This window comes from Chanos chanos, chromosome 10 (assembly GCF_902362185.1).
Source record: "Chanos chanos chromosome 10, fChaCha1.1, whole genome shotgun sequence".
In the NCBI taxonomy this organism is placed as follows: domain Eukaryota; kingdom Metazoa; phylum Chordata; class Actinopteri; order Gonorynchiformes; family Chanidae; genus Chanos; species Chanos chanos.
The window spans coordinates 11,578,866-11,606,588 of record NC_044504.1 but is presented as its reverse complement, the minus strand read 5'-3'; the positions used below and the strand labels follow the sequence as shown (position 1 = coordinate 11,606,588).

Below are 27,723 nucleotides of genomic sequence, written 5' to 3'. Positions count from 1 at the left end.
ATTAAAAAACACACTTCTTCGATTACTACATTCAGTAAAATGATTTACTAGATTTTCCATCCCTCTCTTGTGAGTTAGCGTGTGCGTGTGAGGGAGGCGATATACACCCACACAGACAGGACGTTACTGGGGTATGGGTGGACATAGACAGCAAGGGCAAACTCCACATTAGAGGCATCCACGTTATGGACCCCTGTGCTGTACACAGCTTCAACGATTGGCCGGATCTCGGAGAAAGGCAGATGCAAGGGAAAACCAGATATCTAAAAATTAAAAAAAAAAACACAACAGAAAACAAACAAAAAAAACAACAAAAAATAATCAATGATAACGTACAATTGTTTGGTTGGTTACAATTTCACGGCTGGTTATGGTTATTAAAGTTTTAATGTGGGAGCAGGAATAGGTTACAAATTATTCATACTTACTTATACACAGTACGTGGAAACCATATTGTATTTCTACCATGAGAAGTAATAACAATAGATACAATGATTTACTGATAGGCTATGTGCAAGTAATGTCCCACTTATTCTAATACGTCCATAATTGTGTATGCTACTGAAAAGGTGACGAACGCGTAAACATGATGAACATCTAAATGGACACAGCCGTCATTCCCCCCTAAAGTAAACAAAGTACCAGCAAAAACTTACACATCTTAAACGACCAACTCACCCTGTAGTCTCCCAACAGGTTCTGCAGTTCCAGTCGGTGTTCTTCTGCAACCTCACGCCCTCCACTCAGCTCCAGCCTGGGCAAAAAATGACGCAGGGTGGAGGTGCAGTAACGGTTCCAGCGGGTCGGGTAGCGCGGACGCCATTCCATAATCTTGGCCCTCAACACCTTCTCAATCCTAAAAGAGAAGAACAGGGCAGTCAGACTTGAGACCGGTTCAACTAGTGCCTCTCAATCAGGCCTGCGTATAGTGCTGCTGTAGATGATGTCAAGTTAATGTAGTATTTGGTATGCATTTGGAGAGGATGTGGGGCTGAGGGGTGGGGGACCACAACACTGAATGATAGTCTGGGAGAGAAAGAGTTGAGGAGGAGATTTGAAAGGGTGAAAGACTGAATGAGTGAGTGAGAGAGAACCGGTGAGAGTTCACCTGTCCTGCAGTTCTACGGCTGCTGCTTTGTCTGTGCGTCTGTACACCAGCTCCTCTGGCTAAAAGACATGGACACGCTCCAGTTAACAGCCTTACAGCTTAATACCACTCAGAGGATGTGACAGTTTACCATAGCCAAATGGATTTTAAACAGTGCTCAACCGGTCACGGGTGTCAGAGAACAGAGAACATAGCGATATTTCTCTCTGACTGGACAGGCGTGTTGGTTTATGTAAGGACAGTACATTTGATGAGTTGAACTGGTTCACCTGCACACTGGAGAGCCCTGGGTTAGGGAAGGCACGAGAAAAAAATGGCTTCCACAACTTGGTTTTGGTGATGTCAAAACTCATCCTCATTGGCGTGTTGTACGTCTGAATATTAAACCACACCTAAGGGGAAGTGAATGCATCAAGCACTGAATGAGTACGTCAGCGACCAAACAAGTCTGTCTGGAATGACGATACTGAGAAAACTCAAAAAATGTCAGGCAAATTCTTGTAAAGTCACTAAGTCATGACCACAGCATTTACTACTTTAACAACTTGCTTTCAGTGTGTATAATTCAGTCCACTGAAATCAGACAGGCACAATAGTCTTTTATAAAACTACTTGTTGAGTAACTATTCTATTTCACCTCCCTGGTCAATTCTTAAGCACAAACCATAGGCACTGCCACTTGTTCAAAGTGTCCAATTAGAACCACAGAAAATACAGACAGGTGTAAAAAGTTTTTCATTAAGTACATTAGGAAAAAATGGCAGTCATGCTACCTGTACCTCAAATGTATGAGAAAAAAAAAATTCAGCGATATGGGAATTCTCCTCACTGTCAGCCAGATTACGGCTCTACTGCTGCCACAATTAGTCACTAGGGTCAGTTTTGTAAATCACTAATCACTGAGACCCTGCAATGATGACAATCAGTATGCAGGTTAAAATCTGTGCAGGTCATGTAGTGAGGAAAAATCAGTACTCCTATCTTTTCTTAAAATATTTGTTGTGATTTGGTGCCAACTAAAATGGTGGGGTGGGGTGTCACTACGATAGCTACAAGAGCAACAATGATGTCAAAGTAACACTGACACTGTAGAGATTAACGGATGTACTTACATTATCAGCGTTGACCAGGCAGCCCACAGACTGCAGGGGGCAGAAGGTGTCGTACTGACCATAATACTGACCGCTGCTTGGGTTCCAGATGAGATAGCGACTTTGCTCATGCGTTAGAACATACGCCGTGGGACCCTACGGCAATAAAAGGGAAACACGAGTCAAACACACGACACAGTCACTGGCAACCACTGAGCAGTGCCATCAGAGTGATGTGAATCTACATATCACATAAATGTCCTGTGTCAGCTTGGGATTTGTTAAAGTGTAGTAATGTGGAGTTCTATGCCTTTCTTAATGGCGTGTTTGCAGCATCGTCAATTCAAACAAGTTATTCTCCAGTGCATGGTTAAAAAATTTCCATCTGTGTCAGGAATCAAACCCAGGCCAACCTGATTGCTAGTCCTGTTGCCTTACAATTACGCAATAACCACCACCACCACAAAAAAGAAAAAAACAAAACTCACACTTATGAATTCACCCCGGTTAAAACAATCCATACTCATTTCCCATGCCTCTTCTGTGTCAGTATGTAAACACGTGTGTTAGGTGAACCCCACTGGACCATGTGCCTGTCGTTTACCTCAGGAATAGCAGTTCCAATGATGAGCCAGGCTCTCTTGCCCATGGACAGGAAGTAGTTGCAGAGCAGAACAGCATGCTCCTCTTCGTCCCCAGCCAGGAGAGTGAGAAATTGCTGCAGACGAGAAAAGAGAATCGGAGAATATCACCTGGGGAATGTTCTCCGTTTCAGCACAGGCTGAAAAGTCAACCCTACCACCTTCACTTTGTCGTTCATGTGAAAGAACTGATTCAGGGTACAGTGGGAAACATAACTGAGAATTAGAAACATGGACTGAAAAACATTTATATGGATATTTCATACATCTACACTGAGGCATTCTGCTATTCAGGATAGACCTTTTGAGACCCTTTTTGTGTACATGGAACTGATTCCCTCAGAAAAGCGCAAAGCCCAGTTTACACATGTCTCCATGGGAACATAGCACAGGTAAGAGCCCATGATCTTTCATCTAGATTTGCCTACAAATGCACACGTGCTGCATATTTGGAGTTGCTGAAGCACAGAACAGGTAGAGTCAGCTGTCCTGCAGACCTTTCCAGAACAAGGCCACTCAACCCAGCCAGCATTACCACTGAGAGTTAAACTTATGATCCAAGTGATAATGCACATCCAAATACCCTTTTCAGTTAAATTTCAGTCTTCACTCACATCACATGTGCTCCACAGGTCACAGACGCCAGTGAAGGACACACTGTCTGGCAGGGAGGGGATGAGAGAGACGTAACGGGCTACCAAGTCCTGGATACAGAGATATGGGGAGGGAGAGAGAGAGTGGCATACAGAGAGAAAGAGAGGAGAAACGCAGAGAAACAATTGAGAGAAAAAAGCAGAGAAAAAAAAAAAAAGCAGACAGAGGAAAAAGAGGAGAGATGACAGTCAAAAGAGAGAGGAAGCAGTGGCCAAAGAAAGTGTTAAAAAGAGAAAAAAAAAAAACAAAACAAAGGAAGTTGTGAATCAACGTCAAATGCAAGACAATTATCAACCGTCTGCCCGAGACAAGAACATGAGGCGGTTGTGAAGCGTGTGTCGACTGACTGTGGTCTCCTGTGGACTGTTGGGAAAGGCGCTCAGCAGCTCCTGAGGTGGGTTGAGGGGGCGAATATAGCGTGTGATAAAGACGGTCTTCCCGTTGATGTCTATGACGGTGGTGAGACAGGGTCTGTCAGGAAAACGTCGTGAAGCCTCCTTCTCATACACCTCACACGCCAGCAGCAGCCTCTCCACCTCCTGGGTGTCAAACTACGACCGCAGCAGAGAGAGATAAAAGATCAAAGAAATGAGCACCAAGAAAAACAGCCAGAAAAGGTACGTGTGTGTGTGTGTGTGTGTGTGTAAACAGGGGGGCACAGAGGTCTGTTTCAGACTTTGTCTGCTCTTTTTCTTTCAACAGATATTAACAGAAACATAAACGTAACATATGCTATGTACACCAAGCAGATATCCGTACTTGGGGATCAAGAGGTCCTGTAGCAAAAGAATCTGCGACTAAAATAATAAAAATGTGCTGTGCTAACAGAGCACAAAAGAACACATGCTGTCCCACACTACACAAATATGTGACGACCTAATTAACAGGTTGTCAGTGTGTATTGGCCAAGCTCAACATGTGCTACATTGTGCTAATGAATTATCCTAAATGTAGAGCCAAAGTGACACGTTTCACCTTGAGATTTATGCTCTGTTAGCATTTTCATTCCACTAGTTACTTAAATGGTGCTTCTGTGTCCTTTCTAAACTTTGGTTAAGTTTCAATGCCAATGGTGAACAGGAATTCCACTATGGTGGACACGGTGGAGGTGGAGCTGATTGGTTCATGTGGTATTAGGGAGTTTCTAAACCGCAACACAACACACCACATCACTGTCAACCAATCACATCAAAACGGGCGGCAAAAACCAATTAGGAATTACCTTTATATCCCTCATCTGTTGAACATAGCCCAGCACAGAAAAAACACCACAAACTTGATTTTAAAAGCTCAAAGTTAAAACCATCTATATGAAATCTTCAGATGAAATTAATGCAAGATATGTAGATATCTGGAAGTAGTGAAAATAAAACTATTGGAAAAGACAGATCATTTTATTTGACTTGAAGAGCTACCAGAGACAGTTTTTTTTACAGAAGTCATTAGCTAATGGCAGCCTTACGGTAATCTGGTCTGTGACTTATTTCACTGTGATTGCTTGATTAGATTTTGGTGGATACCCCCATTTCAATGTAATATTAAAAAACATTGAAAAGAGGAAACTCACAAGCGGTTAATAATAAAAAAATCAATATGCAAAATGAGAAATGAGAATGGGGGGAAGAAAAACAGGAAATAGGAGAGAAAGAGAAGTGCTGACCTTCTCTCTCACAGTCTCCCCGGGTACCAGCTGAGGTTCAATGGTGATGAAGAGTGTGAGGAAGGCTCCCTCACTGAGACTGCGCACAGTGTCATAGCCACCCTCACTCGCCAGGCTACGCTCCTTACTGTATCCTAGCAACACTGGTGGCATGGCCACTTTAAACGTCCCGTCGATCTGCCAGAGTCAGAGATATACCACTCAAAGCAAAAGAAAGAAAGAAAGAAACAAACAAAAAAAAAAAAACCCAAACTAGACTCAAAAAAATGGAATACATCCACTACTTTTTATGAGAAAACACCATGCTCACAGTAAGAAAACACATTTTGCCAACAACAAGGCTTTGTTTTTCACCTGCAAAGATGTTATAAAGAAAGATAAAGACAGTAAAAAATACGACTAAACAAATACAGCAGAACCGCATAGCTTAGCTTTTCCTGTGCAAATGTTTTTGCTGGGCCCTGGCTTGGCTCTTACCCTGGACTGAAGGTAGACTGTGCTGAAAGGAATCCTCACTGAGCCCAGCCAGTGTTTCTCTATCCGGGTGTGGATGCTGGTCCCTCTCTCCCTCTCATCCTGAGGAAGACAGGCGCAAAGAAGTCTGTAGTCTCGTGTGGCGCGCCGAGGTTTGAAATGTCAGTCTGAATAGACACTCGGTCAGAGGACAGGAGAGACTACTGTATATAGACTAGTGAAGATTTAAAATAATTGTTTCTCATATGGAAGCAAATTTTACATAGGGATCTCAGTTTATTGGTGCTCAAAGAGCAGTTTCTAAAATGAGATTAAAGACAGCCCTGGATTATCTTGAATAAATATTATTAATTCTAGTTCAAGAATAGGCTTAATCTAGCTCAAAGAAACCTATGCTTTGAAAATAAATGTAAGTTTTAAATTAATATGGTAATTTAACACAAAGTTCAGTTAGTTCAGTTCAAGTAAAGAGTTCAGTTGAACACAGACTTCACTAACCTCCACTGCATCATGCAGAACCTCATCAAAGATATTAATGAAGACTTCATCCTTCACTGACTGGAGACTGGTTGTGCTATAGTCACCATTAGGGGCACTGAGAAAATGGACAAACCAGTATTTTCACTCAATACCGCTCATTTTCCAGGTATCTCCGCACTTCAGGTTTTGTAATTTTTCAATCTGTGCTATACATGCACAATAAACGTAATAGCCAGAATCAGAATTAGAATCTGTCACATGGGTCACAGCATTAAGTTACACTCTCACCTAAAAGGCAGCACCAGCTCCTCATTCCAGCAAGGGTTGGGTCCTTCAGCCGTGGACGTGCGGAGAACCGTGCGCTGGAAAGATACCTCGACGAAGGGTCTGACCAACACCTTTCACACACATACATACACACACAATCAGCTGACATTCTGTTAACTGATGCAGTTGGTATAGTTATAGATGTAGAAGCCATATGTTACCTGGTCAGAGGGCCAGTCACTGCCCTGTATGGCCGTCTGTGAAGCTGTGAACGTTTCTGTGAAAGAGCGAGCTGACTTTGACGCCACAGAGGGTTTGCTGAAACAAAATTAAGAGTTCACAGTTGATGTTTCAGCCCAAAATGTGCATATGAGTACATGTAAACCATAGCCTGGATCCTACTGGAAATTTACCAAGATGCTTAACACATCACAAGCCAGTAAAAAACATCTTTGTTACTTTGATACTGAGGGTATGGGAAATCCTAAATAGTACTGACTTTAAGAATGCACATGCAGAACATCAGCTGAAAAAATGTGAATAAATAAGTAAACAAACAGACAGCGTGTTATGACGTCATACCTGGTGTGAGGCTTGCGGATGGGGATGTCGTATCCTCTGAGGATGTTGAGCAGGAGTTTGATGTCTCCGTCTGACAGGTTCTGAGCCGTCACTTTCTTCCTCTCTTTCCTCCGCGGTTTGAGAGGGCGTTTGGGTTCAGCCAGCTTAAAGAGGTTCAACCCCAGAACCCTGAGGGCGGGACCAACAGCTGTCAATCAGTTACAGTTACAAAAACAATGTGGCGATTCTCCTAACCTACTGTAAATGTAATGGATAGCTCGGCATTTCTGTTTAACCCTTTACAATTTGTGCAAGAAGCAAATCAATGGGTTTTACAAAGGTTATTAACAAATCCAAAGAAAAAGAAATTGTATCAATACAGCACGTATCTTTGGTTCACTTTCACTGATTAAAAAAAAACACTCACACATCAGACACTACTCTTCTTGTATTATATGATGACGACTTGAAGATTTGGGAGACCGATAACACACAATAATAACCGCTACACTTTAAAGAGACAATTTTATGGAGTAAAACAATACTTTACCTTAAATGGTGTCTTAAATGGTGAGAATAAACACACTTACACTGCACTCACTGAATATAACAAATTCACTGAGCATGACCGCACTGACGCACTGAACATTTCTAGAACATTCTAAAACAAGAACTAGTGCTACGGTGGAGGTGAAAGGGGCACATGAACTAAACAAGCAACAGAAAAGGGGGGAGAGGGGAAGAAGAGAGGGAGCCTCAGAACATACCCAGGGCCTGGACCACTGAATACAAAAATACAAAAGAAAAGAAGGAAACGGAACATAAAAGAAAACAAATGTTAAAGGCTGAGCAAAAAAATGCAATGACACATATGAAAAAAAGGTTGAGCAATCTAAACATGCTCAGTCAGGGCGGGGCTGGGTGGGGCTAGGCGGGGCTGGCTGGCGTGGAGCAGGGGAGACAGGGCGGAGCCGAGCAAGGCACGCCGACTTTGTAAAATGTCAAATCATCCTGAGATGTCTCGAGTAGGACATTTCATTTGAAATTCCCCGACCTAAACTCTTTGTCACAGACACGTGTAGTGTATAAAGTGAGTTTGAGCAAGACAGGCGCTCAGGGAAATTTGTACGCAACAAATGTTACAGAAAACAAAACCTGAGTTAGCAATGACAACCTACAATGTAGGAAGAAGAGTGTGAAAATGTCGAGTTAAAATTTGAGTACAAAGTAAATATTAAAACTATGTTCACAGAAACCTAAAAGGAAAACCAAGTCCAAGAAATACTAACTTTGCCATGTCTGAAAATATATATGTGACATAAAAGATTATGCATTATGTAATATTTCAGTTTCTTTCAGACAAGGCAACATTATATATTCATATACGTACATATAGAAATGACAATGAAATAGATTTTATCATTATACCTGGAGTTTGTGTGTAAAGGTCTAATAAATTAAATGTTAGTAGTTCTACAGTGAGAAAAAAAAATCCTTACCCAATGCTTGGGACTTCCTCCTCTATGACCACATCAGACAAGAGAAAATGATGTTTGGCAATAAGGAAACGATTAACCACTGACTCACGAATCTGAAGAGGGGGGAGAAGGAGAGAGGGAGAGAGAGAGAGAGAGTGAAAACCATAACACTGTAACACTTCAGTCATTAGTCTTTAAGGAGGAGTAAAAATATCTGGGTAACACTGGTATTACACAGTGTGTAATGTTGAATTGCTGTAAACTGATAAAAAATGACAATAGTTCACTGACTTTCTGCAGATATTTGGCCACTAATGCTCGGTGTGCATCGATGTGTTCCTTTGTGTCAACGAGCTCTCCATCCTTCAGCCTCTTCTCATAGTCCTGAAAGAATACAGTTAGGCCCTCTCTTTAACCTGGACTTAACAAATTCTCATAGTCCTGAAAGAATACAGTTAGGCCCTCTCTTTAACCTGGACTTAACAAATTCTCATAGTCCTGAAAGAATACAGCTAGGCCCTCTGTTTAACCTGGACTGAACAAATTCCAGTGCAATAACTCAATTCCAAAAGCACTGCTGAAACAATGTTAAAATGTTTGGATCAGTCACTAGCTTGTTGAAAACATGACAATTTAGTGACAGTTTGCATTTAGGCCGCTACAACAAAACATACAGCATTTCAAGACAACTGATCCTACCAAAAAATATAACCATCTACAGCGTAACTCCTGTTCAGTATTTTAGTAACTGAGTGACAAGCTTTGGAGGTCAGTGGAGGATGTAATAAGTCACAGGCCTGACCTGGAACACTTTGTCAGAGATCTCGCGCTCCATTGAGGGGACACTTTTAAAGTGACGGAACTCGGCCACTTCCTGGCTCCTGAGCCTCAGCAGGCGGAAACGCCGTGATCTCTCCAGCTCCTCGTGGGACACAAAATTAAACTCCTCCTGCAGCTGCTCCAGACGGAAGTAATCTGGCACAGCTAGCTCCCCTCCACTCACCACCTGAACGAAGGGGGGGGGGGGGGTGTCACAACATGTTTAAACTACAAACCAACCAAGAGCCAGACTTTGGGCCAAATTGTTCAAAATCCTCCGTTTTTCTTTTATCTCACTGAGCCCAGGGCCACCGCTGCACTGTAAGACATGATGAAGTCAGTGAAGTGTAGTCTGATGTAGAGTGTGTGTGTGCGTGTGGTCTGGTGAACAGAGGCACTCACAGAGAGAAGGTGCATGATTGAGGCATTGTTGGGATCATTGGGGTCCAGCCGTGACTCAGCTGCCCATTGGCCCAACCTCTTCATATCAGTGAGACCAGACGCCCCTATACACGCTATAGCATCCATCTGCTTCAGCCCACTGCAGAAACACAGAAAGAGAGAGAGAGAGAGAGAGGGGAGAGCCATTTTTTCTCACACCTTGACTCTTCTCCCAGGGTCGTTCAACGACACCTGTACTCTGTAGCAGGAGAAAGTTTGTGATGTAATGAGTGGACTGAGTTTTCCAAAGCTGTCACACCTGTGCATGAGCCCACTAGGCTGATTAGAGGGCGGGGCTAATGGAACATCATCCTCTCCTATTGCCCAGGAAACACAGCAGGACAACTTCCCAGAAGTCAGCAGTGTCAGCTTGTTACTGCCGTCTGCCTCAAATGAGAAGGGTACATCTACCACAAACAAACAAAATAAACAAACAATTACAGTCTGTCTAAGGACAACCGTTAAAATCAGATGAACAAATGTGATTTACATTTGTGCTGCAAGGTATGTGTGTATGAGCGTGTGTTTGCTTACCACTGCCGACACCCTCATGGTTAAAGGTGACTCTCTGGTTGCTGCTAAACTCTAGCTCCTCAGATGGAGCGCTGCCTGTGAGCACAGAGGATTCTGGGATTGGTACAAACACTTCAGCCACCTGGGAGCTTGAGGAACCCACAGTCTCATAGACCTTCAGAGGACATATATAAGCATGTCAGCATGTATACATACTAATATATGCACACATGTATGTTAACACACTCTCAGATACACACACGCTCATACATGAAAAATACCGCCCACACACTCCCAAACACCCACACAAACACACACATTTTCAGTACCTGTAGTTTGATGCTCTCAGGCCAGTTAACTATTTTGAGGTTAAAAATCTGGCCAAAGTGAACCCTGAAGTCTGTGTTGAGGGTGCGGCTATCTGTTCGTGAAACCTCTTTATCGTTGTACAAGACTTTGACAAAGAGGGAACGCTTGGCTACGTCCTCTCTCCTGGCAAACTCCCCCCTGAAAATGAATACAAAACATGCACAGTCACTCAGAAGAGTCGACTGCATTTTCCTTTTCCTTCTTGTTCCGTTCAAGAGTTAATGAAACTAGTGCTGGAATGCGGAGAAGTATGAATTTACTAATTTCATTAATACAGGTGATGGTTCTCTCACTTACACAATAGCGTTCTGCAAGAGTTAACAAAAAACAGACACAATACAGTACTACATCGCTGCACAAACATGTACGTTACCATTAGGTACAATACATCAATCCAACCTGTTATACTAAATGAAACTTTTACTTAATTTCAACTGCCTATGCCAGCTGTGGTGTAAACTAAGTCGTCCTATCAGTGTGTGTGTGAAAATCCCATCAGCAATCATTCGACTGAACAACTGTGAGGTATACCTTCAACAGAACTCACCAGCATCTGAGTTATATATACATTTAAGATCTTTACATCACCTGTGTGGGAGACAGTCCTGTTTAGCGGGACATTTATAAATTTTGCTTAAGTCTTTAAGTTTACTCTAATTACTTATATGTGATTAAACTACTGAGTTATAAATCTGGATTTGTTTCAAATAATGAGTTTTGGTGTAGTTTAAGAACCTCTTGTACTTGTCAGGAGAGGAAGTGTGTACAAGCGCAACAGGAAGCGTGGTTGCGGTGAGCAAAAAAAGTTTTTCCATCAGTGACAGCGCTATTAACCAATTTTCACTGAAAATATCTTTAAAGAAAGATATTCATTTTAGAAGCACAGTTTTCTCTCTTATGGATCTGTTTGCTGCTATATAATTCCCAAAACAGTCAGGAATTTGACACCACAGAGACATCTCCCTGTGTTGTTTGTTTGCCTCTCACCGTGGACATTGTTCATTGGGTGTGATGGGGCCAGAGGCCGTGAGCTCCGGCACCAGGACCGGTTCTCCGGGTTTCCTGCGGATCCTGGCAGCTTTCTCTCGCACCTGCTGTTCCAGAGCCTCCACGTCAGGCCTCTCTGGAGCCTCTGGTTTTAGAGGCTCATCTCCCAGCTCTTCCTCACTTGCCTCATCTTCCTCATCCTCTTCCTCATCCTGAGAGTGTTGTCTTTTTTTCTTTTTTTTCTTTTTCTTCAGTGCTTTCTGGAAGATGAGAATTTTACATGCCATATGCTGGGTATATGTATAGTGTTGTGAGTCATAAGTTGCCACACATTAAAATTAAACCACTCACACTCTTCTAAAGAGCTCTTTAAAGGTCATGCTCTTTTGAATCACACATTTCAGATCATTTAAATAACTCTTTAAGGAATGACCTGCGGAAAAAAAAAAGAACCTATGTTCTCCACCTCAAAAATTCACAACACATCTCTTTGTCTGGGTGCCCATACAAAGAGGAAACTCCGTGTGAACAATCAGAACTGCTACAGAATCATTCTCGTGATTTCACCCAGCTCAACAGGCTTGGCTTTGTGATAAACTAACCATGAATAAAAAAAATGTTACAGTAATAATTGGCGGCTACTTGACTACGAAATTTGTAGAAAGACATCAGAGACAAAAACCGGTAACAATGCCTAAGATTAAAAACAACACCTAAGATTAAGCAGTGCCTAACAATGCCTAAGATTAAGCAGTATCTCAGTGTGAAATATTTTTTGATGATGCTACGCCTCTTTCCACTCCACGATATTTCATGTGGTCACAGGTAGATTCACACTGGAACACATTACTAAACATCCAACTGTATTACAGCTGTAAGTGGGTGCACTCCTTAAGTACAGTAAGCTCATACACTGAGTTAACATACATATGGAAGCTAGGCTGCCACCTAGTGTTCAGAGATGTAATGGTCAGCGTTGGACACGGTCGTCACAGTGACTGTACCTGCTTCTTTCTCCAAGCCTTCCACTCTTCGTGTTGTTTCCTGTACTCATTCGTTTTCTTCTGGTAGTCTTCTTCAGTCTCCGCCTGCAGTTCCGCAACTTCTGCCTGGATCTCTGCGTCGTACTCACGCTCATCTGCAGACCTCTCCACCTCCTCTCTGAGAGGAGTCCAAAAAAATAAATAAATAAGGCAGTATGGAATAAGTGTCAACATCACGACTTTTTGGAATTAAATGAAAATCAATGTACTTGTAACTTGGACTTTATCTAGCCCCAGTACCCATATTTATTGTGAAAGCGTACATTAACAGTGCTTTGACAATAAAACTCAAACATACTACTTTTCTCATAAGACAGATGAATGAAGAGGTTCTTACTTTCTGAGAAAAAGTTTGTAAGGTGTGTTGGTAAATCTCTGGAATTCCCTCAGGGCTTTCAGATCTTTCCACACCTTAATGATGTTTTTCAGCAGAGTCCTATCTTTTTCCTGCTCCAGGTCTCGCATCTGACGTGTATGCCTGACAGGGATATCCACAATGGAAAGGATATGTCAATAATGCAAGTAAGTGCATGATACATTTCTCCACCATTACATCAACAGTTCCTTCATTCCCCTTACCAAAGGCAGTCTACCCTCAGAAAGCCTGTAAATAACCTGGGCTGAACCTGTCATTCAACTGTGAGCATTACCTGCTTCTCTGGACAAGAAAAAAAAAATCCACAATATAAAATATAAAATAAAACTTCAGGCCCCTCACTCCCACTAGGGAACAAGTCTTCTTAACATATATTTTAAAATAAAAACTGATAAGAATGATACGCTTGGGAAATAAAAGCTAGCTTCAGTACCATTACAATGTAATCTAATTCTGCCTGTCTCTCTGAGATGCAGATAATACCTTGACATGGAGTCAATACAGATAATTAATTATGTTTTGTCATGTATTCAGTAATGTCTTCTCATGTGGATTTATTCTATATGAAAGGTAACATTATCATTATCTCCTCTTCTATTAATGTGTGATCTATGGACTTGAAATCCCCTGATGCCAAATACGTGAATAAATATGTATTAATTTCACTTTATTAACTCATTTTTCATCCATTATTGCAGGAATATGCAATAAAACTAACCCCCGACTTTTGCTAAAAAGTGAATTATTTTGTTATAAGTCAGCATTCTTTGGTTTTGCACATATGGGAAAAAAAGAAAGGTAATTTAAAAAATTGGTTGGGAGTTGATAGAAAACTTTAATATGAAGTAGGGGTGAGACAGCATTCTGTATACTAGCAGTAAATACACTCACCTCACTTCCAGTTTGTATTCAGCGATCCTTTGCTGTGTGCCCTGACTTAGGCCATCCCCGCCGTGCAGTTCCAGAATGTTCCGAATGGTGTTTCTCAAACCATTCAGCTGGAAGGCAGACACAAATGCTAATCAGTGCCAACGACTGCAACAGAAAATCTGAACAAGAGCCCGAGCTGTGGTTCAGTTCAGTTTCCTATGATTGATATAAAGAATGTCCTATGATTGACATTCATTATAATATGATGAACAGATGGCTGGAGGACACAGAGAGGAAAGGCAGAGAGCACCGAAGATTCAGGTTCCATCTGAGAGGGCATTAAAGCCATTTGTAAATCCATGCTGCGTTCCCAGAGCAGGTTAATGAAAATCATCTGTTCACTGCAAATTTTAAGATAAGAAAGAGAGTAGGATACGAACAAATACTTCCATGCTGATTGCAACACGTCAACTTAGAGCATGCCCTGTTAAAACTGCTGAATTCATAATTCTTTAACAGCATGCAGAGTAACATACTTTATCCTAGAGTCTGCTGCTAAACTCAAGAGCATATCTAACAGATATAGAACAGAACAAAGCCAAAACTCCTGCATAAAGTAAAACATTAAGAGAGACTGAGGATAGTATGTTTGTCTGGCACCTTTAATGTGTTATTCATACCTGTGGCTGGCATTTCAGACATTGCAGGCAGTGTGTTTTAGCTTGCATGCTCAACAGTCTATGGTACCATCACTGTGTAGTATGTCTACAGCTACACAGTGTGTGGGACAAACATGTGAGGAAACTCACTCTACCTTATCAGTCAGGAGACGGGACAGATTTTTGTGCTGTCTGTTTAGATGCTGGTCGTAGAGCTGAGCCAGTCGCGCACCTAGAACATGCTCACGGCTGAACAAGGGATGATGGGAAAAAATGAGTCCAGAAACATCCACATCTAGCTGGTAGTTTCCCAGTGCGTCATCCACTCCAGCGATGTAACGGTTAACATACTTGGACTTCAGAGCCTGTGACAGAGAGAGGCTAGTTGAATAAAGAGACGTTTATCTGCTACAAAAACCCAGAGAAAGATGACAAATGAAATGAAATGAACACAGTTAAAATTATGAATGATTTTTGTTTACGAGTTGGGCCAAAATCCTAAACTACCCTTATTTTTGAAAAATTGTTGTTTAACTTCTGATAAAAAAATGCACATTTATTTGTTCATATTAAAAATTTGTGTGTGACCGTGTCTAGTGAATACATAGAGACATGAGAGTGTGTGTGTGTGTGTGTGTGTGTGTATGGGTGTTCCTTTGCTGAAGAGTATGGTAACCAATCCTCACAGAAAAAAAAAATACTTTGGTCACGTCCCCACCCTTGAGCCGCACATGTGAAATTTGTGTGCAGCCATGTGTGTATGTGTGTGTAAGAGAAAGAGGGTGATTCCCTGCTGTTGTTCCACAATGCAGTGCTTGTTGAACTGATGATGTGATCAACCTGGAATAACTCCCAGATCTCATATTATTCTCCACATACTACCAATAAATATTACTAGCCAATCAGTTTTGTCTGCCAGCAGCCTGCATGGCTTAAACAGGGTTAGCTAGAGATCTGAGATCTGCATGTTAACACTGGGTAGATCAGAATTTCCATTTTCACAGCATTAGTCAATAGAAATAGTGACTCTGACTGTAGATGACCACAGAAATGCACAATGCACAAGGTTGTATTGGTCTGGATAAGGTTACATGATGCATTGTCCTACCTTCCTATAGACAGTTTGCAGAGCCGGGTCCAGCTCATCGTCCAGATGGAACAGGGGCGGTCTGGATGAAGATTCTTTTATTGGGTCGGGCAGAGCCATGATCCGCCCATCATCACCAAACCACTTCGTGCCCTATATGATATATATAAATACCGATTTATACCAACATGAGAAAGAGAAAAAGACACACACACAAAAAATCTGACAGGCAAAATAAAGGAAATGCAATGCACACTGAAAGAAAGTGCTAGCACACAGCTAGCACACGCTGAGTTAACAATCTTTAAATATTCATTTGAGACAACAGGTTAAAATAATCTTCCCAACATGATAAGGGTCATATATAAAACACTTCTTAAACTCAGTCCTCCATTATTAAGATATGTTTGACTGGCGCTTCAGCCATGAAGACTGTTGATTGGCACAAACCTCTTGGATTAGAATTCTTATCTGTGACCTTAAACAAGGCACTGGCCAGAAGACCTGGAGTTGGTCCCCGAGCGCCAGCGGCTGCCCATTGCTCCTAACTCATAGTGTGTGTGTGTGTGTGTGTGTGTGTTAACCACTCTAGTCCATGTGCACATTGGTGTTAGGATGGGTTAAATGCAGCGGCTGCATTTCACTGCTCACTGCTCAGTGTGTGTGTAACATATACAGTTCTTCTTCTTCTTCTAACATCTAAAAATGGACGTTTGGTTGCAAACTGGACCGAGGCAGAAAGACAGTTGACAAAAGCAATGTGGTCATATGACTCCTCTTTCACCCTGTTCTCAGCAAGTGCATGTGGCAGGAACACCCCCCCCCCCCTGAAAAAAAACCCCCACATTGGGCAGAGTGTTACTTTCCCAAAGTGAAGGGTTCTAGTGTTGAATGTATTTTCTTGGCATAGTTCAGCTCCACCCATCCCCTTAGAAAGCAAGGCAAATTACAACAATTAAAAGGTCATTCAAACTGATCGCCTTTCTCCAATGGCGAATGCATGAAAACAATGAAAACCATATGTCATGTCTCTCTCAATCACCAGATCTCAACTCTGTTGGACAGTTAGGGGAAATACTAAAGTAGTGTGAGACAGTGCATTCCTGTGCCATGAACAGAGCACAACATGATGACATTTCTTATGAAAGAATGGTGTCATATCCCTCCAAGGCAAGGCAAAATGAAGCTGACCTGGCCACTGATGGTGGTTCAGTGCCTTACAGAGACACTGCTAGGATTTTCCTTATTTTGGCATTCAAAGCAAAATGCAGATCAAGTACATTTACATTAAGGTAAACAATAAAATAAGAAATTAAAAGCACCCAATCTAAGTGACAGTAAAGTTTGCACAAAAAATATGAAAACTTTTCGATGTAACATAAAAAATAATTAAGAACCTGACCAGAATGAGCTGGGGCGGGGAGGAGGGGGTTGCAGCATGAGCTGTAATCTTTGAGTGACATTGTTTTGGGCCATAACTACTGTACCTGCTCTTGTTTCAAGATGCGATTTTCCAGGATGTTCTGATTGGTCAGGGAGACTGGAGGCCGCTCCCCCACGTATAGCCCCTCTTCCTCCAAATACCGCGGCTGCACATTCTCTGGCAGTTTACTGGAGGCTGGCACTGAGGCACGGCACAGCACAGGTACACACAGGCACACACACACACACACACACACACACGCGCACACACACACACACACACACACACACACACACACGCACGCACACACACACGCAAGCACACGCACACGCACACACACGCACACGCACACACACGCGCACACACACACGCACACGCACACACACGCAAACACGCGCACACACACACGCAAACACGCACACACGCACGCACACACGCACACACGCACACACGCACACACGCACACACGCGCACGCACACACACGCACGCACACACACGCACGCACACACACGCACGCACACACACGCACACACACACACACGCACACACGCACACACGCACACACGCACACACACACACACACACACACACAAGAACAATTAATTAGTGCAAGTGACTCTCCACAGGTTTCATTATTACACACACTGTATGAGTTGTTGTATTTAAGGGAGTGTGAAACTACAAGTATGTGCACTGACATCATAATTGCTAGCTGGAGGCAAGTGTTTCTCCAAGTACCTGTTCTGAGACTGGGGGTGAAAAAAGCACCACTCTCCTGTTGGACACGCCTGCTATAACCAAGATACTCTGCTTTTCTCACTTCTAAAAAGTCCTGTGCCGACTGGTCAATCATGAAGAGATCCTCTTCCTCCCTGACAAGAGGAGCATCCTCATCCTTGAACAAACACACACACCACACGCACACGCTTTTAAAAATCTTCCCAACTTCCCAATCAAGAGCCAATTTCTGCTCTTCTGAAGCTACATGTTAATAGCAAAGTGTATTATTAATTAAAAAAAAGACTTACATTCATATCAAAATTAATGTTTAACTTTGTTATCCTATTCATACTTATCAAAGGCATAACACAAGCATAGATTAGAAGTTAAGCTGGATGTTCTGTCCTAACGCAAAGTGAACAAACGACAGAAACACATGCATGCACACGTCTGTTTTACCCTCTCCTGAGATTCCTCCTCCTCTTCATTCTCTCTCTCCATCTCAGCCTCGTCTTCCTCCTCTTCAGCCCCTTCCTCTCCCTCCTCCCTATCCTCCTCTTGCTCTCCGTCATCCCCCTCTCCCTGTCCTCTCCTCCATCTCCTCTTTTTTTGACCCCTCTTTTGCTTTGGCTGAGGTTCTGGGTCAAAGTTGAATGTGAAAAAGTTGTAGGCTTCCTCTGTGGTGGGCATGCCTGCTTCCACCTAAAAAGACCAACAAAGTGCTGAATTTGAATTTAAAGTAAAAGGGACAGAATTTAAAAATAAATACATGATTTTGGATCCATATAGACAACACACATTTGTCAGACTAATGAAAGTCACAACAGCAAAACAGTTGCTGTTGTGCTCACACAATAGCCATTACTATGGATCCTAACCACATCCACATGCAAGTCATTTCCAGAGATTCAATGAGTGAAGAAGTGCTGTAAATTCCCAAGCCCAGTCACCACATTTGAACTCTGAGCTGCCAAATGAAAAATGGTCTAGTTTTGGATGACATAATGTCAGCGATTACACGGGTTATGTTAAAAATGTAAACCGTTCTTTTTTTTTTCTATTTATTTATCGAGACACAGGCCGTGCAGACTCTCACCCCGGTGTCACGCCTCGCCCGTCGCGCAGCGTCGTGGAATTTGACTCTGGCAGCCAGAGACTGTGAATCGTCCTGATGCGTCTGATGCAACTCCAGTCCCGTCTGGGGAAGAGAGAACAGGGAGTCAGTGCAGAGCTATGATTTTTTTATTTCAAATTTTAATGAACTCTTCCCATTTTAAAAAAAAAAAGATATTTGATAGTGTGTCAGGTGTCTCTGTTGAGTGTGTCTGTGGGGAACGAAGGGGTGTGGGGGGGGGGGGAGGGTAATGCACCTCTCTGTCAAAGCGGGTCAGGGTGTCTCTGTATCTGAGGTTCTGTAGGCGACTGGTCGGCTCTGTTGTGGTGGAGGCCTCTTGCTGGAGCAGGCTCTCAGCTTTAGACTGGACAAGACAGACATCATTGATAAGACACAGATCAAAACAAGTCCTCAGATGTATGTGTGTGCGTGTGAGTGTGAGTGTGTGTGTGTGTGTGAGTGACTAGAGAGTGCATCTGTGTATATCTTGATGTCATCCCTTCATGTTAATTTATGTTGTTCAGCTTTAAGTATTTATTCCCTGACAGGAAATGTGATATTTTATGTGAGTTACTGTATAACTATTCTTGAGTTAGATGGCATGTAGTATGGCCCATGGCCCATAAGACAGGGGACCGCTGACCAGTTCAAAAGTAAGAAAAAATGGGTGAGTGATGACAGGGTAAAACCTGCTGTGGATTGTGCTGTATAAATAACAGTGAGAGGAAGTTACGGGGGTGTGCGGTTACCCTGGCCGCTCTCAGTTTCTCTCTCATGCGCTGTTTCACTGAGCTCTCTGAGTGACTGGGGCTAGGTCGCAGCGTTGACGGAGAGGGCAGGTCTGATACGAGAGACAGACAGACACAGACAAAGTCAGAAGACATAGTGAAGAAATATTAGACACCATTTTCATTGAGTACTACTGTGCTGAAGTTTACAGATATGTAAGAGAAAGAATGTGTGAGTTTCCTTTTCTCGATACAGAGAGACTTCTGTGCGTCCTTTGTGTGCTGGCGTCGCTGCACTGTATTTGTTACAATCAATCAGTGTAGCTGGCAACTTCTCTAGACCTCATCATATAGTAAAATTCATTAATTTAGCTCTTATTTAAATTCACAGCAACCAGTATACTGACACGGTACACGGAGAATTAAACCTAAAACAGAGGTGACAGCTTATTCTGACAAACAGTCCTGCTCTCTCACCCCTCTGAGAATGGACAGAAGAGCTGTCCTCCGCTACAGCCTCCTCAGACTTCCCTTGCTCCTCAGCTGTCTGAGTAATCACCACCTCTTGCACTCTCTCTTCCTCGGCACCAGGGGGCTCCACCACCGTCTCCTCCAGCAGCTGACACAAACATCATTAATGTCAGAGGACAAACGACTCTATATATACAAAAAAAAAAAAAAAAATCACCACGCTCCCAGGCATGATAGTGAGACTGAAGAAGTTGGCAAAAAAAAAATTAAAAGCGATGTTAAATATCTGTTTGTTGTCCAACATGCTAGTTCTGTCAAAGAAAACAGAGAACAATAAATCGACATAAAACCCTCTGCCACAGAGGAAAAACAAAACCTTTAAGAGTTACTGTGTTTTAAAAGAGATTAGAAATGGCAGCAACATGAAAAGAGCGGCAGGAAAAAACAGCGACATGGCTCCACGCACGCAATTCAGAAACATAGGAAAAATCAAGATCCCACCCAAATAGAAAGAATGTGAGCAGAATTTATAACAGGTAACAGTTAAGGAGCTGACCAACACGACTCAGGATGCCACTAATGGTTGAGTAATCATAAGATGATGGGATAGATAACCAATCCAACAGGTCTTCCTAAGAAAATATAATATATATATATATATTTACCTTCTTTTTCTTCTTCATTCTCTGAGCTTTCAGTGTACGTCGTAGTTTTTCTCCAGGATCCTCCGCTCCTGCTGTGAGTTCCTGACAGAGAACACCACACATGTGAAAACAGTGGTTCAGTACAATGCAGATCTCCTCGCACTTCACAGCACAGCCTTCAGCAGGCCAGGACATGCACACTGCCTAACGAAACAGTGCACTCTAACTGGCGCTCATTTAAAATATGCAATCCATGTGAGTCAAAAAACAAACCTATGTTTTGAAATACAGCACAAACAGAGCCTTAGTAAAATAAACTTGTCCCTTTTGCATGTCACTGTCTTGCTGGATTATGAGTTTACAGGTGGATGGTTCAGGTGACGCACTTAAAAAAAAATGTTTGTTTTTGGTGAACGAGAACAAACGTTAGCAGCAACGGGGAAGAAAAGTGAAGAGAGGAATAAGGTTTTAAAACCTGGAAAAAGGAAAAAAAAAACCTAAGGTTTAAAAGATTTAAAGATTTGGTCTAAACTACACAAAGGATAGTGTCACAGGAGACAAGTCTGAGAACAAAGTTTATGCTATAGAAGAGAGAGACGCAGCACAGTCAAAAAGGGTTGAGCTCAAAATGCAAGCTAGGACACACACTCAGGGTGGGAGGGTTTGAGGTGGGTGGGAGTGGGGAAGAGGCACCAACCTCCACCGTGGCATGTTCACTTTCCTTATTCGTATCCTTGTCCGTGGGAACCAGAGCCTGGTAGGTACAGTAGCAGGGCACTCAGATACAGGGATCTATGTACTATGCAGTTTTTAGTATTTGTGTGCATGTATGAATGTATGTATGTATGTGTGTGTGTGTGTGTGTGTGTGCGTGTCCCTCCTGGCAACTAGTCTTGAGGCTAGTTGCCAGTTCAGATCTAAATAAATACAGACTTTCACAAGTCATGTGAAATGATAATGCGGGTGTGTTCGTGTAGCCAAAAGAGACGTTGTTCTTGCTGCAAGCCAGTTTTTGTCAACGACGTTACCTGAGTGTCCGGTCCATCTTTGACTTTCACTAAGGATTCCTGAATTGCTCGCCGCTTCTTCCTCAGTTTCTCCCTCAGGTCGCTGTAACAGAGCAACTGTTTGGTGACAAACTGATCGTGGTAACAATATTATATGCAAGCCAATTTTAACTGTTAATTTCTAGGAGGAAAAACAATGAAAGAACGATGATTAAGGAACAACAAATCTGCACGCTATAATTCGCTACAAAGGTAAATTCCCTTGTTGATTCGATAAAACTGCAGCAGGAGAGGTCAGAACATGCCTACTGAAGAGTCGTGATTTCTGTTTTAATGTTAACGACAGAGCAGGGAACTTCTGCCTCAAATAAATAATTAGTTCAGTAGCTTCGCTAAATTGAGTACACTGTTTATTTTGTGTACTGTTTCACTGAAGAAACAAGAAACAAACCCTAATAAGTTGTCGAACATGGTTTGCAACAAAGTCTTATAACGGCACTGAAGCAGTTACCTGGACGAGGCCATGGTAGAGCCAAAGCTGTGATATGTGGATATTTTGAAATATCAGACATCCAGATTACATGGCCATCTGGGTCAGATAGTTAGCGTTTTCTTTCTCAAAGCAGACGATCGGGAAGCTCCAACTGGAACAACATCATTGCAACACTTATTTCGTGGTTTCAGAGAGACATTGTAAACAGAACTTTGCGTTTACAATGAAACTTTGTTACACATATTGAAACTCAATATAGTATCTGAAACAATAAACAAACTTCTGACACACGCGCCAACACGCAACATTCTTTTCCCACGTTTCAACTGTGATGCTGAAATTGAGGTGTAATTTTCTAAACAATAGCACGTATAACCCGATACCATAATTACAGTCTATCGCTATCAGTAAATAATAGCCCTAGGCACCATAATCTTAGATATAATCAAAGTAATCAATATACAGAATTCCAGTAAATCGATGAGGAGAAAAACAAATGTCGTCTGTGTTTAAATGATTTTTCTACTTATAATCCAAAGTTGCTAGCTGTCTTACCGCCATCATGTTTTCTGCTGCTTAGTAACAGGAGAAACTACCCTGCATCCAAACCAGGGGAAACACCAGGGAGCATCCTACAATGATTGTATGCAGTGCTCCTCTTTCATTTGCCGCGGCGTCCGTCAATCTTGCCAAACCAATGACGTATTCCTACGGCGGCTTGGAGTAGTCTGGAATCGGAATTCCCCGTTTTTCCATCTGGATTTAATCCCTTGATCACTTCATGCGACCGCTAACCCCCCTTTTCTTTTTTAGGTGTGATATGGAATACCCCTTTCATTTAATCAATACTAACGCAGTCAACAATATGTTTGCCTTCAATTTATAACAAATAAGAATGCAGAAATGAATTGACTGATTCCACCAAGTGCATATTCGAACCTTTCTGTGACATTTCTGTTCATAATCTAGAAATAACTGTGAAAGTAAAGCATTCTGTCTGCATAAATTATTTCCAGTTTGTTGTGAAGCATAGGGGTTCAACTGCTATGTGTCAGAATAATTCAAGTACTTGGCAGAAACTCTCTCTCTCTCTCTCTCTCTCTCTCTCTCTGAGACCCCCCAACCCCAACACACACACACTAAGACAACAGCAAATGTGTATATGCTGTGTAGCAGTGAGCATATACCAAATGTTCATTCTGCATGTATCCAGTCTATCAATGCTGGAATCAGAGACAAGCCACAAAAATTATGGGGATGAGTTTATTTATGTAGCACAACATCTGTAAAAACCATCAGAAACAGATTAATAAGACTATGCACAAAAGGAATGGATATAATCAATCCTTTAAGAGGTACACTTTGTGATGCTACATATAAATAATCATTTTAAACAAACATCCTTTACTGTGTTCACTTATAGCAACTGAAAACTACTATATTTACAATTGATTCCCAATACATATATTCATAGTTAGCGACCTAACTGAAAATAAGCTTCATGAGACAATGACAAGTCTTGTGTTGAAAAAGCTTTACGTAGTTTTAAGGCCATTTACTGCAACGGTTATTAGATAAGATCCAGACATCGGGAAGCCTTTGGTAGCTTTGACCTAGTGGGTCAAGGAATCATACCAGACAAAAGATTGTTGCTGGGTTTCATTCCCAGATGTGGTACCTTGGATTTAGACTAGGCACTGAAGCAGGACAGGTTCTAGTACATGTTCCAGTGTCTTTGACATTCCTCTGGCCACCACTGCTGTACCCTTGATGAAGACATGTAACCTCAAAATTATTCAAGGATAGCTGATATATTGTGCCCCTGTCTAACCTACCTCTCATCCAGCTCTGTGCCTCTGAAAAAGAAGAAGGGTGTCCAATGGGTCTGAAAATGTAATTGTGTGGAACAATCTTAGTAAAGTTTTTTTTTTCTGTCACTGAATAGAGTGCAAATTCTTCAGGGATGAGAGAACCCACATGAAGGTCATGATATATGGCAGGGATATTTTCATTTTTAAGTTTTCAGAGAAATATTAATGACTCTGTCAAAAACAAGGATCACCCAACAGGACAAAGGATGAAGACTTTTCCTGTTGGAAAATCCTCACCTTAGGAAGCATGTGCGCTTGAGTGCTCCAGCTTGCTGAAAAATTCTGCTTTGTGAAATATTCCCTTGTTCTGTGTAATAGCATATAACTTAATACATGACACTGATACAATTAGTGTTCTGCATAGTCCTCAGCCAATGTGTCCATGTAGTTTGTGTCTGCATAGAGCAGGAACCCAGAAAAGAGGCTGTCAGACCAGCCAGGGTCTGCAAACAGTCCGTTCTGGTCTTTGTAAAAGATCTCCAGCCACACCTCATCCTCTGGGTTCAGAAACATGACAGTGGAGCCGGATGCCACGTCATGGTTGCCCGTGTTGGCGTCGAAGGTCTTGATGCGGTATTGCCCATTCTGCACTAGCCCAATGGCCAAGTGTTTGTTGGCTAACGTGATTTCGTAGGAGAAGTAGTAGATGCCTGGGTAAGCACAGACGAATTTACCCGTCTGTGGGTTGTAGTGGCCACCCTCGTCAAAGAGCACCTTGTTGAACTTGATGGGTGCCTTCTCTGGAGGGTAGCTGCTGGTGATGCCCACTGAGAAGGCCGACTTGGGTACCAAGCTCCCGCACAGACAAGTGCCCACCGTGCCACGTGGACCCCGCTGACCCTTATCCCCCTTCTCCCCGGGGGGTCCAGGAGGGCCCCCTTGTCCAGGCTCTCCGGGATCACCCTGAGGGCCCCGCTTCCCAACTTGGCCCCTTTGACCACGTTCTCCACGCTTCCCAGTGGGGCCCACTCTCCCTTTCATCCCTGAAACAGACATCAGTTGCGGTGAGACTGAAATATTCCTCATTCTTTTGGTGAAATATTTTCATACTCTGCTTCTCTGTGTGTTCATTTGCCTAGGGTACCTTAGCCTTTTCTTACGAATGTATAAATCACTCTGTCCTGTGAGGACAGCTGTTACAAGAATAGAGGTAATTGGATATTCCAATTTAGGAGCAAAAACAGGAAAGGCACATCATGAAAATAGCGCATCACACTGACTTTTATCATCTTTGTGTCATTTTTATCAATTTTGATATGTTTGATATGATTTTTTCTTTTCTTTCCTGTACATTATTCAATGCGTTTTCCTTTGTTGCGTGTGTATTTGATTTTAACGGGGTGATTCTGGAAGTGTAGTGGTAGTTGTAAACATTGTCAGTGGTAGCAGTGGCGCTCCTCACATAGTACTTACTGGTTTACATTATTTGTGAGTACGCGTACGCCATACAGATACAGTGTCTTATAAACAGTCGTTAAAAAATAACTCCATGCATGTTGATGCTTACCAATTTCACCCTTTTCTCCTTTCTCTCCTTTCCTTCCATCTCTGCCATCTCTTCCAGGTATCCCTACATGACCCTCTTGCCCAGGGGGCCCTGCAGCACCCGGTTTCCCCGGTGTTCCCGGTGGCCCCGGAACACTGCAGACAAAACGAGTTTGGGCTCCTTTTGACTTGGCCTCTGTCAGCTGCCCGGTAACACACTGACACAGACAGACCATAGCCAGCACTGCCCACATACTCAGCTCTGCAAAGGAAGAGGGGAGAGAGCACAGCATCACAGGAGCCAGAGTAGATCAGTTATATTACGCTCTATTTTACATGAACGTGGGAACAGCTACTTTACATTCAAAGAACAGCTACGCGAGAACAGCCATCTGAGAACAGCTACACTGAAAAATAAGCAGAGGAGCATTCACATAAGAACAGCAACAGTCTTTAAGTAGTATGGAAATGGCTATGTAACCACACCTACATTCAAAGATTAACAATATACAGTAACACCAGAATAGTTATGTTCAGAGGTCAGTGTAGGAAATACAGCATTTATCAGATCTTTCGTTGTGCAAGTGCAGAACTCCTGTTCAGTACTGTGAACATTGGCAGTGACTGTGACATGAATATGGGGAATCAGTTTGGGGTACTCCTTTTGTATACATTTTCATTTGCTGTTTGTCTGGTAACTGAGCAAGCAAATCTTGCCCTTTCCTCATAAACTAAAGTCATTAAAACTTATCACTATACAGTCATATCACTGGAGCGCTTAAAATAAATTTAAATATCAAATGTGTATTGTGGCAGGTCTCTGTGGGCCACATTCGTAGTTACAGTTTCAAATCATTATCCCAGACATTTTTTAAACAAGCTATTAATATTGAAATGACAAGCATTTTTTTTAAAACGCAATGCATACTTTGCAGGTGATATTAGAGCAAAGCCTCCAACTGTTGGATTCAAAACTTCAGCCTACACTCTATCATGCAAGCTATTCACACCATATTGCTATCACACTGATAACATTAACAGATCATCAGATAATCCGGATAAAAGATCAAGAAAATTTCCATTGGTAGTCAGCCCAGTTTATGTTCCTTTCACTCCATGCGAGAACAAACAAAGATACAACTCAAAGCCCAAAGCCATTGTAAAATGAGATACACAGGCTTGGCTTGAGAGGAAACAGGAACTTGCTAATATATTTGATTTTCTAAAACAAGGTTCCAACAGTATTCCCATAAAATATCACATGGCTGAGTGAAGGATACGTAGTCCAAAGGGAATCACTGGGATTACATCTCCTATCTTATCGCTGCCAAGTTCCCTGGTAAGGGGACCAGATGTGCGCTGTGATGCACAAAGATGCGTTTTAGACCTGTGTGTACAAGCAAGGCACAGAAAATGCATACACACACACACACACACACACACACACCATGTCCTCCCAACCAACTCCTTTTTCATCTCACAGTCCGCCTTACTGTGCCCATAAAAGTCAACGATAATAGTGCACACAGGATGCTATGTCTTGAGTTACAGTGCACGGCGCACGGACAGAATGAATTTGTGGTGTGACATAAACTGTCATAACAAACCAAGTGATAATCTGAAAATGTTTTGAGGATCTTAAGAAAGAAAAAAAAGAAAAAAAAACATTACATCATTGTTTTGCCATGAATCCACTTCAAAGAATTCAAGCTGCTGCCTGAACAATATGTCAGGTTAACAGAAACTTGGAACTTAGTTCGTAAAAGGCTATGAGAAAATGTCTGATGCTGAATGAATAGGTTTCAGAGTACCTATTTAGGTACCCTCATACAAGTCACATTTACACATGAGCAACCCCTCAACCATGAATGAACAAATGACCAGAACAGCAACAGCATACAAATGGTGTTTCACACGTTCAGTTATGGTTTAGTGAAACCCATATTTTTAAAATGAAAATATGCAGTTCTGAATAAAATACAAGTGATACTTGGAAAGAGGGGATGATATATTTATAGCGAGAGAGAAAATATTAAATATTATGCTTATGTTATGACAAGCTGGTGTACAACCTCTTAAACGGTCTCCTTGGAAACAAAAGAAAAATATGTAAAAGAATCTGTGCCAAGAGACTGCGATGTGATGTATTAATATTTTCAATCTGGTCAGGCGTCACTGATATGAACTG

At 42.2% G+C, this 27,723-nt stretch overlaps 2 protein-coding genes across 2 annotated transcripts; both read right to left on the bottom strand.

The window, feature by feature from the left end:
• Window positions 1-74: 74 nt before the first annotated feature.
• On the bottom strand, window positions 75-22,211 carry cc2d2a (coiled-coil and C2 domain containing 2A). The gene is made up of 40 exons (XM_030786717.1): window positions 22,198-22,211; window positions 21,708-21,789; window positions 21,377-21,433; window positions 20,701-20,781; window positions 20,042-20,183; window positions 19,586-19,677; window positions 19,093-19,200; window positions 18,819-18,920; window positions 18,182-18,424; window positions 17,741-17,897; window positions 17,066-17,202; window positions 15,600-15,731; window positions 14,647-14,856; window positions 13,854-13,960; window positions 12,924-13,064; window positions 12,548-12,704; window positions 11,544-11,803; window positions 10,517-10,694; window positions 10,209-10,362; window positions 9,934-10,081; window positions 9,636-9,774; window positions 9,217-9,420; window positions 8,706-8,798; window positions 8,436-8,527; window positions 7,704-7,718; window positions 6,958-7,125; window positions 6,597-6,693; window positions 6,397-6,506; window positions 6,127-6,223; window positions 5,632-5,730; window positions 5,155-5,331; window positions 4,717-4,731; window positions 3,842-4,045; window positions 3,455-3,544; window positions 2,804-2,917; window positions 2,221-2,355; window positions 1,378-1,500; window positions 1,109-1,167; window positions 679-856; window positions 75-263 (listed from the first exon to the last, which is right to left on the bottom strand). The coding sequence occupies exons 1-40, from the start codon at window positions 22,209-22,211 to the stop codon at window positions 75-77; spliced, it is 5,100 nt and encodes a 1,699-aa protein (XP_030642577.1).
• A 2,187-nt stretch (window positions 22,212-24,398) lies between these two features.
• c1qtnf7 (C1q and TNF related 7) lies at window positions 24,399-25,789 on the bottom strand. Its single transcript, XM_030786716.1, has 2 exons — window positions 25,558-25,789; window positions 24,399-25,033 (listed from the first exon to the last, which is right to left on the bottom strand). The coding sequence occupies exons 1-2, from the start codon at window positions 25,787-25,789 to the stop codon at window positions 24,399-24,401; spliced, it is 867 nt and encodes a 288-aa protein (XP_030642576.1).
• Between the last annotated feature and the right edge of the window lie 1,934 nt (window positions 25,790-27,723).